The sequence below is a fragment of the Haemaphysalis longicornis genome, unplaced genomic scaffold, assembly GCF_048455015.1.
Source record: "Haemaphysalis longicornis isolate Haplotype H1 unplaced genomic scaffold, Haemaphysalis longicornis Haplotype H1 scaffold_4, whole genome shotgun sequence".
Taxonomy (NCBI): domain Eukaryota; kingdom Metazoa; phylum Arthropoda; class Arachnida; order Ixodida; family Ixodidae; genus Haemaphysalis; species Haemaphysalis longicornis.
In genome coordinates, this window is record NW_027526361.1 from 139,139,808 (window position 1) to 139,157,064 (window position 17,257).

Genomic DNA, 17,257 nt, shown 5'->3' on the forward strand with positions numbered 1-17,257 from the left:
CATCGTGCAAATAATTTCTATCCCGGCGATGAAGTGTTATTATGGACTCCCATCTGCGTTCCTGGACTTCACCAAAAGTTCCGTCACTGTTTTACAGGGCCGTATACCGTTCTAGAAAAAAATACATCTCCAGGTATCTATCGCGTACTTCCTCTTAAGCCTCACTACGGACCGTCACTACCGAGGCTGCGGGATTGTACATGCGTCCCGGCTAAAAACATTCCATCGTCGCTCCTCCTTGTGAATGTGGACAGGCGGCCGCCATCCGTGGAGGGGGAATTAGTGCGACCAACAAGCGATGGAGCGCGAAGCTTACTATTCCATTCCCCCCCACCGCCAAGAGCAGTGTGAGACATTGCTGTCTAGCACCTCCCTCCAGGACCAGCTCATCCTCATCGAAAGGGCGGCCCTGGTCAACGCGGCCAATACATTCCCGTGAATAGGGAACCACTCCCCCATGATCTGATCAATGTTCATAATAAAGGTTGTTCTCTCTCTCTCTCCTGTGTTTCATATTGCAATTATCCCAATCATCAAACTGTCGGAGGGTGGAGCACTTTGTCTTCTTTCCCGACTGCTCATCACCCATCAGCGTTTCTTGTGGCTGTGTTTTGTTCGGGATGCTCACGGAATAAACAGGATTTCCGCTACTCAACTGCCTTTTTCATTACGATATCATTTTATTTGTTGCAGAAAACACACTTGAAAGTTATATAGTTGTATAAGGCCAGTTTGTAGTAGATGATGGATGTCATCATGGGCGTAGTTGAGACAATTCAGGTACCTGAGCAAATTGGCAACTTCTAGGCGGCAGATTTAAAAGGCACTACTTCCAGCATAGGGTGTGCTTATTGTTTCCAATGGTCAGCAATTTGTTGACGTTCTCTACTTAGGAAGCCAAAGTTTGAGTTAAGCACTATATCAAGCGAAGCATTCTTGTATTGGCATAAAAATGGCACACTGAATTTTAAATCAAGTTGACGGCTGAGTAGAACCACAGCCAGTCTCAGACCATACACGACCTATGAAATACTACTGAAGTCTTTCTCAACGTGGGGGTTCGCAGCAGCGTATGGGTACAGGCGGCCGTTGGCTACTTGAACTGTGTATTGTTTTTGCAGCATTCTGGTGGATCTTCGTTTGTATATCGTGGTCTGGGCACGGTCTAGTGCGCCACCACCAGCCTCACGGGTTCCGACAGCTAGGCTGACGGGCAGGGGCACCACGCTTACCTCTGCACTCCTGTATCTAGGCCAGGGAGAGCAGCCTACTAAAACGAAAAATGAAAAATTATGGTGGAAACGTTCATCATAGATAGAGATGTGTTACATATTTTGTTGACGAACTTAAATATTCTTATCACTGCACTTTTCCCTCCAATACCGTCCAGTTTTCATCTCTTCATCCTCCTCGCATTCCTCAGACTACCCACCAGTCCTCCACTCCATCCAGCTGATTAGTTTGATGTTCAAAAGTTACAAACTAGCTTGCAAATTTTGTCTTTGCGGGTACACGAAATAACAAATTAGATGTTCGGGTAACACATATTTGTTTAATATTGTTCTTTATTGCAGAGACCTATAAGGGTGTTGGTATAATACAAAATATTACACTAAAGCGCATTGTAGCGACTGCTAGCGAAAAAGCTGCACCCGTACTCAATAATGCCAAACAAATGGTTCCTAAAAAGGTTAGCTATGGGAACTATAGTCAATATAATTTTGGAGAAAAACATCGCTCTGAGTGCAAAACGGTGCACGAGAGATGCCTTAGTGCTCTTGGTAACTAGAGAATGCCCATTTCTGCGGTTTTACATGGCCTAAATACGTGTAAGTGTTGTTTTCTAACTTTAAACGTGTTGATACGTGGGGCTCAAGAGCTACTGTGTATTTTTCGTAGGTTCTATATGCACACTCTCTTTCTGTGGTAGCATGTTTGACCGTGATACCCACTTAAGTATCAGGGCCCAAAAGAATTGTGCGTTGAAGGCGGAATGCCTCAGCAAGGTTTCGTGGCATCCGATCGAGGAGGACGTCGAGTTCACGGATGGATTGTTCTTCGTAAGCCATGAAGTGCTCTTGAATATTTAGTTCCTTGTAAACGGCCTTCACTGCAGCTTCATCAGTACCACCAGGAGAACCCCGACCAATGTGTGCCTGCGAGTAACACAAAAAAGCTATACTTGTTTCTTTCGCGTTTCGTAGAACACCAGTTGTTTCTAAAAACGCTACACTAACGCATATATTTTACACGTTTTCACACTGCAGAGGGGCATGATACTTTTTAATTTAGGCACACGAAACGTGAAATGTTGCGTTTCACATTTACGCAATTATCAGTTTCCTTTTGCATGTCAAGACGGCTAACATTTGCCTAGTTGTGCAGCTGTTCTTGTATTGGAGATACCTCTGGAAAATGAACGGAATTTAATTGTGGCACCTGATAATGTGCTGCACTTTAACTGTGATAACGTTCAGTCAGCCGTTATATTAGCGATACTGTGCAATGTTTTTTAAATGTCTAAAATCACTTTGGCATGTACCAAATTGTTATTACCACGTGGATCTTCGGTCAAAGGTTGCTGTTACGCCATTTGGAAGATTTATTACCAACTTGCCAATTGCAAGCAAACTTGCAAAGTTTGCTTGCAATTCAACGGTCTTATATCGTGCTTGAACTACAACATTTTGGATGGGCAAACAGAGTGTGCACATATACGGATAATCTTTTATAGCGAGGGTGCTCAAGCGCGCAAAAGGCCATACACCCTAAACACAAACAGAGAGTATCAGTGTGCACAGGAAGAGACTAATGCAAAGTAAGTCGAAGGGCTCAGATGACGAGGAAGCGCACTGTGAACTCTCTGTTGGCAGGCACTTACCTCGAACCCTAAAAAAACGTCTGGCAGAACATCTGGCAACAAGTATTAGAAGACCCTAGTCAGCTTTGACATCAGTTGAATAGGAATTTCTGAATCTTTTAGGCTCCAAAACTTTGGTTTTGTTTGAAAAGTATGGAAAGGCATTACGTCGATTCAGATGAGCTACGACGGCATAATGTGCTTCCCATAAAGGCGTTTTGTGTTTATTATTACTATGTGCGAGAGGGCAAACCCTACTTGTTCCTCCTGCTCAGACCAGGAAGTGGTCTGTAGTATTTTCAATTATATATAATAATAGATCTCACCTGGATATGTTCGACTTGCTCTGGTGATGCGAGTTTGAGGGCGGTGATAAGTAGCCATGTGTGCTTGTGCTCTACAATGTCAGTTCCAACTTTTCCCGTGAGCGTTGGGCAGCTAAAGCAGTCATTGTAATCATTACGTGCCATGTAGATTTGCCCCAGGGCCACACAAGCCTCTTTCGCTTGGTGGTGCAGGAATTTGTCTTCGACGCCGGCCTGAAAGAAAATGATGCATTAGAGGAAACAAGGAAACGTTCCTCTCATTACAAGAATACAATGGGGCGCTGCACCGAGCATAAACTTGGGCTAGTGCGTGTTACCGGAGGGTATCTAAAAATGTGTGTCTCCTTCAGATAAAATGTGTCTCCTTCTTGTGATAAAAACATTGCTTTGGCTGACAGGACACGTTGAAGCATTTATATTTCCGGATATTCGGACTGCTGAAAGCAAATGATTACCATACTGTGAATTATATAACTTGTGCCAATAACTACAAATTTTTGATCGGTTTCGAATATGTAGAGGAGGGTAAATGAAGCTTGAAGGACGACGTTAATATGGTAAATTATCGGCCCGGGGAATGTAATATATCCTTCCCTTTGCTTCAGAACGAGCGACCAAATTTATTATCCATGAAACTCTGTTGAAGGTTTTGGAGTGGAATTTCCAAAGCGTTTAGCTTGTGAGAACCCCGACGAATGCGAACTTCCTTCGTTCATCTCTTGGCAGTGATCAGGGAACCCACTATGCCACACATGCCGAACGCCTCATTTCAACAGAGGGCTTTAGATCGCTTATTGGAGCACAAGGCTGGACTGAGCTAAATCCGCATTATCGCTGCCACCGTGAAAATTCTAATCAAACCAGTACACCACAAGACAAAAGTAGTTATTTAGGGATGTAAATATGCAGCCTTACACTGCAATGTATTTCGAAAACAATATAACTGATTTATAATATGAATATTGGATACTGTTAACGCATTCTCAGGGTAGTTAGATTGGACTGCTGACATGAATAACTGTTGTAAAAACTTTAAAACGTCTCTGGAGAACTATTAGAATAAGAGGCGGTCAAACAACGGGACACGCGGGAAGAAGACTCAATAGTGTGCTGAGTGTATTTGCGCGCCCATATACCCGAATATCCTTGCACAAAGAGCCATAACACGCAGCGCGAGCCTCGCAACGTTTTTTCTTGGTACGCAATTGCAGAAAGCTGAAGGAAGGGATGTACCATGCATCTAACCCAGATAAAATAGTTGTTATGGGGATATGATGGACCCGACTAGTCGGACTGGCGAGCAATACGCTCATGTTGGATATCGCCGAGCACAATATAATACGCTCTCATACCTTGGTAAAGGCCTCTAAAGACAGGCCCTGTCCACTGTAAGTGGTGCCTGGCAACACACCACGCAATCCAAATGGGGAATATTCAGTTTCTTTTGGCATTAAGCAGCCAGTGGAGAAAAAAGAACCAGTCATATTATATATGGATATAACCTAAGCTTCGGAGTCACCGTAAAAGTTTCCTATCCTGCTAGTGGACCAGACGGACGGAAGAACCAAGCTTTGCATCAGTTTCAGGATCCTTGGATTTCTGCTTCTTTCGGATAATAAAAAAAACGTAGAGGTTGCACGATAGCGGCTTAGTTTGAAAGCCGCCGCTTGATTTCGCCGGTCGATTTCACAAAAGAGTATGGACAAGTTGGCATGGCTGGAAGTACAAAGCATTTTTTACCCCTATGCGAGTGATGCGACTATGTTAGTTTACTTCTGCAACGCTTGGTGTAAAAACTGTCCCAACCATTTCAGATGTTCATTAACTCGTGGTGTCGCTGACAATCCTAACATCACCATTGCGTTTATGATGTCGTCATTGCCATAAAGACCTCGAAAGGCGCGTTAAAGCCCTTTAGGCCTTTTCCCGCAGTGTGTCGGCCGGGGACAAGTCCCAGCGAAAGCGAATTTGGCTACTCTGTTGTGACATTTCAAAAACCTCATAGGCACGCTTAGGAGTGCTTGCGAACATAAAATGATGGTACACGTCACGAGAGAAAGGAGAGTTTTTGCACCCATGCCGCAGGCCATAGATGAAGGTGCACGAACACATGATGATGAGGAAAGGTAATAAACTGAACATGAAAATGTTTGCTTCATGGATGAAGACCAAAAGTAAACGATGACGGGCTTGTGTCTAAGATATGAAAGAGTACGCGTCGTCTACGCAGACGCCCGTCGCCGCAAGATGCGGGATCCCTGTCGGGTGAAAGGCGATGCAGAACCCGCAGTAATTAATGAAGGTCAGTTTCTGCATCGCTGCTGCGGCAGACTTTGAAACCAGGATTTCATAAAGCCCCTCAGAATTGAGACATTTGGTGGCTGCCGGTAGGCGTTCTGGCCCTGCTACCAGCTCCGGGGGGAAAGTCGCAGCACCAGGTGTAATAAAAGCGCGTGTGCGGCATTGGAAGTATTCTTGGTAGCACGAGGGTGTCGTTTACGAACTCTAGCGGGGAGGTCGGTGAGGTAACGAAGGCTGCTATCCCGGCTTCTATGTGCACCCGTCAGTGAGGTTCAAGCAGGTCACTCGGAATCAACTCGATTTGAGTTTCATGATCAATCAGCTTTTTCTCAATAGAAGGGTACTGAGAGTCCACGGCAAATTACGCTGACCCGGAACAGGGAAACTGTTACGCCCATTTCCGGTGGCCTGCCAAAAACAGCGTTTGATACGCTTAATTAAGCATTCGTGTACCTGCTAGCCAATATGTAGGGTTTGGACTTCTTCAAACGTTTTGTGCACTCATCGAAACACTTAACGGGCGTGGAGGAGGAGGAGAGAAACGTTTATTGGAGCGGAAAGTGCTGTTGTGGGTGGCCGTCCTAGTCCGGATAGCCGCGAGTCGTGGCAGCTGCTCTTGCCCGAGACACGAGGTAAACCTGCGTCTCTAGCAGGCAGCTGGTCAGCTCGCACTCCCACTGCTCCAGGAAGGGGGACGAGGTGGGATTTGGGCGTAAAGGAGAATTTTTTCCACACGAGTGCCGAAATGAGTCGTCGTCTTCTGCCACGAGGGAAGCGATGATGCTTTGTGTGAGGTTAAAGGAGCCATGAAAAGAAAACACAAGTTTGGTTCATTCGAAAGATTGCCTCGTTAGAACCATAACGACACCACTTATAACGCAAACTTCACTCAAATAAGCTATATAATTAGGAAAAAAGGAAATGACCATGCGACCCACCAGCTCATTTTCCGCAACAGAACCTGTGATGTCACTTGGGAATGCTCTGCGATTGGCGGAGGCCGGAAAGCAAACGCATGTTAGGCAGGGCTTACAGCTTGCATAGCGAGCTAAATGCCCGTGAAACATACTGCACATTCTTTTTATGACAAGAACGCTGGAGTAAACGGTTGAAGGTCCGAACGAACTCGCAAGCGTGTGCGCCAATGCGTACGAAACTAGCGCCGGCCAAGCTCGACATCTCGCCGTCGCGCAGACGAATTTTCGGGTTCGAGGCTCTTCGGGGCCAACGAACCGTTCCAGCACGCACAGCCGCGACCTTGCTTCGTATCGTAATCCCTTCACAGGAGGTTGGCCGTCATATCGCCAACCAGCAAAGGTAAAAATAGAAACGAGGGGAGTAAGGAACAGCAAGAAGCGACGAGATAGTGCCAGTCGACGCGTAAGTTTCGAATGGTGTTGGCTTGCTGCTGTCGTTACGAGCTCGTTTCCAGTTTACAACCACTGAAAACTTCAGTTTGTTCAGTTACGGCAGGGACCCTTACGTTAGCTCACTCCTGGGACATGCTGGCGCTCGTCGCCGACTTCGTCAAATCGCTGTGACCTTGGGGAAAAAAATGCCGTAAACACCGCGCATTGACGCTCGTATCTTTCTGGTCGAAGCAGAGAGCTCGCGCCAACGGCTTTCCATACACGACACCGGCCAACTGGCATAAGTGATACTGCTACTGAAATTGAACTATTATTAACCGTAATCAAAATACGGCACATACGTACCAGTCTATATTCGTCCGTCGCGACGGGGCTGACGAGGCAGCGGTGCCGACGGCTGGGCGTTCGTCTGTTGTGGCTATCGCGGAATGGTCGCTTTCCCGTCCACCGCGTATCCCACAACTCTTGCCGCTCGTGCACTTAGAAGCATTGAGCGTTTTTGTGGTGTGAGGTTGTTAAATGCAAGCCCGAGCTCCTCGGCGAGAGTTTTGTTCTCCGGATCAGGCGATTGCATGACTAGGGCTGCGGGTGCACTAGGTTTTACTAGTATTTTTAAAATGGCCGCCGTCTCGATCGACTCCCGCGTGTGGGTGCTATATGGAGTCGACATACTAAGTATCTGTTTCATGGACCGGCTCTATGACGCCATTGTACACGTCACGGAATGTTCAATTTTAGCGGGAGATTTAAAATTTTGGCTTAAATTGCCTTATTTCTCAGTGAATAAAGCATCATTTGCTTCCGGGAAAGCGCTTGGGGTACTATGAAACACCTAATCTTTCGAATAAAACAAACTTTTGTTTTCTCTTCATGGCTCCTTTAAGCAAAAGGACGTATATGTTTTTGTAAACCACTCCATCTTAATTTCTAATTAGAAAGCAGTTCCTTTTAGAAAACTCCCGGTGGCCGTTTCTTACAGGCACTAGAAGAGACTCACCAACAGACATTATTAGAGAGTACAAAAAAGGTATTCAGAATGTAATAGCGCGTAAAAATCAGTTGCGTCTCCGCGGATTAGACTCGCGGTTGCTACCGCCTTTTGGGACACTTCGAGAGAGTTGACTATGCGTCTGCGAATCTTTAGGTAATTCTGCTGAGAGTGTCAGTGGTTTTACAAGTGATTTTATTTTGTGCTTGGGGTTCTGCACTTCGGGAGGGAGCAATACGGTCGCCCACTTTCTCGACTCCGTAGAAACGCCTGCTCGACCTCTCGAGCAGGCGTTTATTACGATGTCAGGTTCGTCGGCGGAAAAAGGAGAGGGGTAGTCGCCCATGGTAAATAGTTGGGAGCTGGAAGAAGAAAAGTTCTAAATTGGAAAAAAAAAACATCGACACTAGGCACAACAAGGGCGACAAGAACCAGGTGAGGACGATTGAAACCGGAGCTAGAGTGGTAGCTTCCGGAAATCCGTCTTCAAGAGCAGCCACCACCGGAAGAGACTATACTCTGTCAGTCCGAGATGATAATACGGCTCCTGCCGTCCCGATGCCTGAAGGGGCACCGATGCCGGGCGAGGCCTGAACTTTGGCGTCACTACCGGGGCGGTGGCTGTCAGGCGATACGAAACCTTTTGCAGCTGCCGTCGTCGTGGTGTCTCGGTCGTCGCTTTCCGCTTCCAAAAGCGCCACTACAGCTCGAAGGCACGACATACGGCACACAGAGGATTGCACAGCTGCATCCATGGCGACTAAACGACGTCCTTAAGGTGGCACATAAACACAACCCTGAGCTAAAACCAACCTAACTGTAGTGTTCACGTTGGCTCCAACATTAATCTGCGCTGCGGGTTTTATTTGCGTTATCCGTTGTTCCTAATAGTCCTTGAGGAGTTCTGTAACATATTACGGTTTCCCCATATGCCGTAGCATTCATCTCACGGCATATTGTCCAGAATCAGCTACTCTGCGCGCGTGTCACTAGTCCACGCACATAGAAAAGCCTTTCAGAGTAAGCTTTCTCGTGTTTTTGGTGAAATTTATGTCTATTGGTTAGCTTCCTGGGCAAAAAAGATATGTTTGTTATATAGACATTGAGATTTCAAAAGACTGAAACTGTAAATGTGAAATTATTAGTCGCAAATTAGGTGAAATGTTCATATGGAGTACATCATCTGTACCCTGGTTTTTAATTGTGCTGAATTACGGCGCTCGAGCTGCAGGCTCTTTCCTACCATCTTAGTTAGCAATGACACATTACGTTCAAAAAACTGCCACTGTATGAGAGCGAAAAAGTGATACTGATATTAGATAATAGATTTTTAACAAAACGTCTGGAACTATGCTAGTGAGAAGTCTGTAGTTGGAGCATTTCATAAAAATACAATTCAACAGGAAATTGTGAGGAGTAAATTAAGTAGTTCTTACCGCATACATGCCAGCCCGTATGGGTAGCTCTAGGCCGAAGGCGCTTGACTTGAATATTCCAGCGGCCCAATAGCGGTCGAAAGAGGGCTGCCGCCGCTGTTGACCGGCGCTCGTTTTTGCGGTTGTTAGCACATCAAACATTTCACCAAGCATGCACCTGAAGTTGCATTCGTCAAAAAGCTCCAAGAGTGACCGGAGAATGCGGTGTGATCCGAGCCGCTGCTTGAGGACAAAGCATGCGGCTTTCTCGAAGAGCACTGCATCGAAGATTGCCCGCCAACTGATGTCTGGGCGTGTGTGCAAAGCTGGGCGACCACGACGGATCGGCGACTGGTCCACCATGTCGTCTATCACTAGGTGGTAACACTCCGCCTGAAAGAAACAAAGCCGAAACGCGTCTAGGTCTGCCTGCAGACGTTATAAGTTCAAGATAACGCTTCGAGCACCTATTTAACAAAGCTAACGAATCCTGCTTGGCTGCGTACCTATTGTTCAGGGGAGTGTAAGTTGAAAATGTGATTTCGTGCGAGCGTATTTCATCAGCACTAAATTGTCACCAGCGCATACAGCGCCTTCCTATTGGATTTTCGGGGAATAAAATCTTCATGCCATTTGTATTGCACCAACAAACCTCTACAGACCGCACTCTATTATATGTTACTTAGCGTGTCTCTTTTTAACGTGACACGCGTAATAAGGCGGGTGCAATGGTGTTCGTTATCGCAGAGGAATAAGGAAGTTTCATGAAAAATTCCTCGAGACACTTAGATCTGCGTACGTGCTTTCAAGGCAAACGCCTGCCAATACGTGTTGACTGCGACATCGGATTTGAATCACTTTCTTCACTTCCGCTGTTTGTCTTAAGGCAGCCATTCCTTCATTCGCCTTCCTTTCGTCTATAGCGTGTATGCGCCTCATCGCTTTCGTTTTTTCCGTCTCATGGCTCCAAATACGTCAGCACGCGGACTGGCACACGCCACTGCTTGTCCAGATGCTTCCCCGCAGATGTGCACCCGTTCTAGTCACGTACCATCACGTTTGGGTGTCATGCGGCACTCATCAGTCTACGAATCTTACCTTGCAAATTCCCAGTTTTGTGAATTATGTGGGTTGGGCATATTGCCCCTCAAAGCTCCCGAATACTGGCCAGTCACCCAAGTGCGTATGTGCCACGAAAAAACAACAACGACAACTTTTGTTCTGCGCTGGTAACGTGCCGAGATAGCATAGTTGGTAGAGCACTGTACTGCTACTATGTAGATCCGTGTTAAAATCCCATCGGATCACGCATGTTGCTGTTATTTATTTACTCCTTACGGCGGTGGCATTTTCGTGACAGTACAACAGTAATAACACCTGCACAACAACGCCGCCGCTTTTTCGCCGGGTGGGGTACTTGAGGCTTTCGCCGTAGCAGAATTCTCTTCCACAGGAACGAGTACAATATTCTGTCTCTTGCTGTTTCTAAGGCTTAGTTTACGGTTATACGTACCCATCAATAAATACCAGCGGATCGAAAGTTTTCCAAAACCGCGCTCTTGAACGTTTTTTTCTTGCCGAAGTGCGGAAGCGGAACTGCTGTATTTTTGCTGTGCAAAGTTCGCAACTTCTGTCTGACGGAGTGATGAAGATTCAGGTTACTGCGAAGCTGTTTATACTTGGCTGGGGATAAACGAAGATTGCCTAGATCCTTACGCAAATGTATGAAGAGCCATAGCTCGTGTGGCCGCCAGTTTGAGGTTTGTAGCGTGAAATTCGCGGCTGTGATGTGAGTTCCAGCAGTTGTTTTCGCTGAGTAAAAACATTAAGGGACGATCTGTTCCAGGTCATTATATGTAAGTAAACACTGAATTGTTCCTTTGCCTAAACGCTGCAACATAACGACTAACTCTCGCAATGCAGCGAGAACTACGGCGCACGCACACACGCGCGCAGACGCAGACGCACACGTAAACACACACACACACACACACACACGCACGCACGCACACACACATACACACACACCTAACATAGCCTCTGCGTTCACCTCAGCCCAAGTCTTCACTCCAAAACTCCCCAAGTCTCCACCGTGTTCCTCCCTAGTTTAGCCGCGGCGGGCAGTGGGTGTTTCATTCGTCTTCGTTGTACTTTTGTTTCTTTTCCCGCACTGGACGCTCGCTCTGTACAATCGTTCGTCCTCCTGCATTGAGCATCTCCCTCAGCGCCTTTCACACGCGGCTTACGCGGATATTTGCGATCTGAGCGTCCCACGTTTAACCTAAAAAAGCGTTGTCGTGTCGAGGTTTCACCGAAGAGATAGATTCACCAAAGAGTTTTTAATGAAGATTGGGTAAAGCGTCATACCTAGTCCTTGGCAATGGATGGCGTATGAATGTTTGAACGTTTTGAGGCTCGTTCCCTGCGCCGAACAGCAATGTTTGTAAACCCGTAATTTGTATTGTGTGGTCCTTTCATCACTTACGCGCTTACGGAAAGTCGGTTGTTCATGGAAATGAAGATTCAGTTGTAGAAAAAAGGGTTTCCTTCGTTTTTAATATACTGCATGCATCCAAAGTACACTTGCTGAGTATTGTAGTGCACATTTTTTTGTAGATTCTTTGAAAGCTGTTTGGGTAATTGCCCAAAACAAGCAAATTTATATCATTGATTGAATTTGCAATACAGTTTGGGTACTCATCCTTTTCCTGAAATTGTGAGGGCTGGCCACAAAAAAGTTAATTACGTGAAGCTCTCGAGGCAAGTGAGTTTTAGTGATATTTCAAATAGCAAAATAGTTGGCATCTCTAGGCTTGGAGGAAAAACCTGACGGGTAGACACAAGCGGGGGATATATATCAAGATCTAATTGAAGGCGCAGGTTTTTGGGAGGCCATCGCTTGCCCAGAAAAGAGGTTCTTTATGACACAGAGTGAAAAGATAGCATGCGTTTACCATGCTAATCTATTCAAGATTTGATGGTTTCATGCTCCAGCGCTACATCAAAGCTATGAGCCGCGGCGTGCAGGAGGATTCCGGAATTATTCTGGGGATCTTTTTTACTAGGCGCCGAAATCTTGAAACACTGGGGTCTTCATCTGAAAAGCATCCACCAACGTTTGTATTGAAGCCGCGCTTTACCTTGCTGATCGAGTTTTGGCATACTATCATCGGCGTCCGCCCTCACAATAAATCAAGAAGCAATGTTTTGTAAAGCAAGACGTCGTCCTGTGAAGAGTACAGGTCGACTCGGTTGCGGTTTACAAAAATGGCCTCCTCTGTCGAACATACGATTCGCGCATGCAGCTCAGCTCTCGGTGACGCCCTTGAACCGTTAAAAATGTAGGGACGCACTTGAGCTACAAGAATTCCATTCATTGTACCTGGCTGTAAACCGGATTAATGTGGTCGCCAGAGGAAGGAAGCTCATATTGTACCTCATGTTACCTTAAGAATTTTACTTGGATAAAGGGTTCCTCCTACCCACAGTAGATACCATGCGAACTTTGTACTGTAAAGCCTATATTTTATTTTCTGATAGAAATGACTTAATTGAGAAGCATCGACACCGGCTTGATGGAGTCGATGGCCCGAGCGGATGTTTAAGCTTGAAAAGCGACCTTTATCCCCGACGTCCGCATTCTGCCGTGGACGCAAATTGGATCTTCCGAAGCATATATAATTTTTGAAATCGATAAAAGAGGACCTAATGCCGTCAATGTGCCTGAGGGTATGTTATGTAACTTGGATAAAAGAGATTGGGGCTGGCAAAGAAACCCCAATCCTGTCAGTGACAACTGGCAAGCAAACTACGCTTTTTCAGATTCATTTTCGGGGTCTGAAGCTCATCTGAAACTCACTCACTCGCACTCAAGCCTCTTCTACCAGCTAGGCAGGCCCCAGTCTTCAAAGCCTATCTGCTGTTACACCGGGGGCCTGGTTAAAGATTCCTACGACGGAGTTCATCCGGCCGCACTTTCCAAGGTACATGACGGCAACACTAGGATACACCTACATCGTCTGTCATTGCGCATGATCGCGTCTAGGAGTGTGTCCATTTGAAGTCATGCTTTCTTCGCTTGCAAGCAAATTTTGATGCCCAGCTGTCGCGTCTTTTGGTACATGCTTTCATCTGTTCTGTCGATAGTATAGGGGTTATTTCTCCAGAAACTAAAGCGTACGCTTGGGAAAGCTCACCCTACGACAGAAAAAAAATTGCTCTCAGGGGGATGGCTTATTCCACATACTCATTATCTAAGTGGAGGTCTCACAGTGCAATGTGTATGTGCAAGGGGAGGGTGAAGTCGTTTTAGTAGTAGGAAAAGCTAACTATGCGAGAAGAGCTCGTCATCAAATAGGTTTATTATAGAGTTGGTATATTTTTTTTGTTAAATACCACTCCCATGCGAAAAAGCTCACACCATAAACGCGGTAGTTGTGTAACTGATTGCCCCAGAGAAGACGACAGGTTAGTCAAAAAAGTACTGCTCCCATTTCCGAACTGCCCCAAGTAAGGTAGTATCACGCGGCTCACAGATACAACGGTTCTTACGAAAAATTACGATCTCCGAGGATGCATCAGTGAAGAATACCCATCCCTGTTAGTAATAAGTACCATTCTTCTTCACGTACTCAAATCCTCTTGAAGAATGCGTCAGGGGTCACTTTATGAAAGAGCCAAAAGAGTTTCAAGGCTGAGCTAGCCCTTGGATGGGTGAAAATGCGGAAAACGCGGGAGAGCATGTGTAGCTTCGTGGCATTATGGAGGGTCACATCTGCAATAACAATGTATTTTTCTCGCCTTGTGTGCCTCTGATTTATGCCCACAACGCTTTCCCGGCCACGCAAGGAGGTTACTGTCAAGCCACAGTGCCACGAAAAGATGAAGAGGGCAGTAGGGCATGCGTTGTGGTCCTAACCATTAACGACGAAGAAATGTGTGGCGCGCAGCCTGCGTAGGTTCGGTCACGGCCGCCATATAACGCGTAAATGCATCGTTCGCATCTCTCACGGTTCATGCCCATGTGTCCCGCCACTCCGCAACAATTTACTATTACGCTGAAATAAAATATCACATTCGGTATGGCCGTGAGCAGCGCTCTTACCATCTCGACGCACCAGCCGATCAGAGCAGCCAAGGGCAGATTCCTGTCCGGCTCCTCCGCCAACAGCTGGTAGGTGTGCAGCACACCCGGGAGGCGAAGGCGGAGTTGAGAGCGAAGGGCGTAGTCCAGTGCCTCCAGCAAAGCATCCAGCGCCTCACGTGCCCTTGGCACGCCACAGTCCATCTCCATCACAGTCGACAGCATCAGCTCCTTCGCCTCCAACACCGGGAGGCCCGTCAGAGAGTATAACTTCGGAGGTTGGTGTAGCTCAGAAGAGTCCCGGTTCGCAGCTCTGCACTCGTGAGATGGCATGCAGGATATTAGAAATGCCCCTCAAATAGAGAATGCCTTTTGCTCAGGCACAGTTCGGGATGCGCTCCACCAAGACATGTAAACTCGTTGAGTGTTTGTCCTTCCATATACTCATGAGTTATTCACTATGAACAAAAGCCATACAAGGTAATCATCACCAACCCATTCTTGTCGTTTTCCTCATTATCTTATTTATACGTACTGCATTATAACGGCTTCCTTCTTAGTGTTCCGAATGCTCCTGTCGTGCGCTATTCGAAATAATTCGTTATTCCAAGTAAATGCTTCTGGGGCAAATTATAGTATGGGTATCTTTCGATCTACACTTTGTTAGTACCCCTTGTTGTATCCCTTACCTGGCCACGGCGATGGTTAAGTAACCTACTATGCGGCTCATAGTACGTTCCGTGAGTTGATATTTCGGGTCTAAGTATGGCTGCTGCCGAATACTTCACCAGGTGGCAAGATCCTCTACTGGTGAGGGCGTGCTGTTCTGCCCCAGGAACTCTTCCTACCGTGTTCGACCCTGTCAAATGTAGCCTCAGTGGCATGGGGGCAAATATTTCATTTTTTTTATTAGCGCTACCGAGCCCGGCGATGTCTGGATATGCTAATAAAACAGCGTGTAAAACACATATAGAGAAATCGTTAAAAATACTTATTCAGGACGGAATGCAAGGGGTCTGCTATCATTATAGAGCTTGCTACTGTTCTTAAGGCTAGATTCGCCCCATTAAATGTTAGGTGTTGTATGGAGGAAACGATGAAATTACTTAATAGACATTAGTAAGCGCTACATACATGAGCAAACACCAGTTCAGTATGCCAGGACGGACCGGGGAGAGAATCAGCGCTTTCCGAAACAAACATTTTAGCGTTTCACAGGAGAAACTACTCTCCCAAACCTCGGCGGATTAATGGTATCCGGCGCCGTATACAAGAGTATACAGAAAAGGCCTTGCGGGAAACCATATTTATAGCGAACGCTATGTAGCTCTCACTTTATTGCCATTGTTTTCGAACAAAATATGCCGTAGTTGTGCGCTATAACGACTGTGTATCTACGAAAAGCTTTGTGTACACGTCAAAATAAGTTATTTCACCGCGAAGTTGTAAACAACAATCTTGTTGTTTATTCTCAATACGTGGGCTCTTTAATGTATCCTAATTAGTTGCTCATTCACTTTTACACAGTTAGAAATTCCCCTATGCTGTCAAAATATGGTCTTCTACAGGAGGATTGTCGTTGCAGAAAACGGCTGTAACTCGTGTGGTAATAGAACTATCGCGACACAAATAACGTGAAGTCTTACAGCTCAAGGGCTGCGCAACTGCGACAAATGCTGTCGCAGGGGGTGGATAACCATCAGTCGCAGTGTTATAACAAACTTTATATGTCTAACTATCATGAAGCTGCGGCTCCGGAGCCATTCGATCTCATTATGAAGCCACCGTCTGACGGACAGACCCATGTTTGACTGCTAGGATACTTGATCCCTGCAAGTTCCATTAGGCCTATTAATTTATAGGAATTGTCTATGCCAAATTACACATATTCATGTTTAGTTTCTTGCACCCATTAGGCTGCGGAACGATAAAACATGTTTTGTGTTGTGCACCGCTTTGGTTTCGAAGTGCCCCCATGTTTGCCCTGTGGCGATAAGACTGCGAGATACACTTACTGAGTTGTTTCTGCAAGCGGTGTACGAAGGACCTGACTGCGAGGATTTCTGGGTAAAGTTGCGTGGTCGTAGAAGTTTCTCACGGCATGGTTTTCGTTCTAGTACCTAAGCGAATGCAACGCAGAAAACTGTGGAGAGATATCATGGAAACTTTCCTACCGGTTCCAGTCTGCTTATTCATAATCGTTGCAGGCACAGCAAGGAATGACTTAAAGCGAGTCAAAAAGATGGTGGTGAAGGCACCAGCCGGACGTTTGTTTCCAGCTGCACACTATGGCACTGCCGGTATAACCATGGCTGCAGCAAAGGGTGATATTCGTGCTCAGTTACACAAAGTGTGCTTTTTGTCATAAGCCGGAACCAGTCGAACGTATGTTCTTGGATAGTTTTGATGCTGCGTTTTTTCCCCAGTGAACAATAAAAGAGACATTGTCCATAACGCCGTATGGCGTACGTTTCTTGCCTACCAGAAATGCTGACGGTGCTCATTTTGGTATGCTCATTCTACTAGACCTCCATAGATTATGGCAACTCCGTATTGATGGCCACCATGCAAACCCGAATGGGCAGCGTGCTAAGGATTGTTTCACTGATAGTGCTGCTACATCAGAGATGTGTACAAACTCGAGGTACGCAATCCCAGCCGACTGCACGTATTGGATGACCTCCTAACCGTGTGACGCTTTAAAACGAGATGCACCAGCCAAACTGCTTTGGTTAGTGTTTTTACCTTGAAGTGTATGTATGTCCTTTTGTTTTCTTCCATTGTACCAAGCGGGTAATAAACAAAAAAGAAACCTGTGTGACCTAGTGGTAGAATCGTGGGTTTTGGAACGAGCGCCCCTGTACCGAGTACCAGCAATGCCCATCTTATGCAAAACCCGGGATCGTTTATTTTA

General features: G+C 46.2%; 1 protein-coding gene across 1 annotated transcript; it reads right to left on the bottom strand.

Moving 5' to 3' along the window:
- Window positions 1–1,165: 1,165 nt before the first annotated feature.
- Window positions 1,166–14,676, bottom strand: LOC144180036 (farnesyl pyrophosphate synthase-like). Its single transcript, XM_077708442.1, has 4 exons — window positions 14,365–14,676; window positions 9,282–9,653; window positions 3,187–3,399; window positions 1,166–1,201 (listed from the first exon to the last, which is right to left on the bottom strand). The coding sequence occupies exons 1-4, from the start codon at window positions 14,674–14,676 to the stop codon at window positions 1,166–1,168; spliced, it is 933 nt and encodes a 310-aa protein (XP_077564568.1).
- Window positions 14,677–17,257: the final 2,581 nt, after the last annotated feature.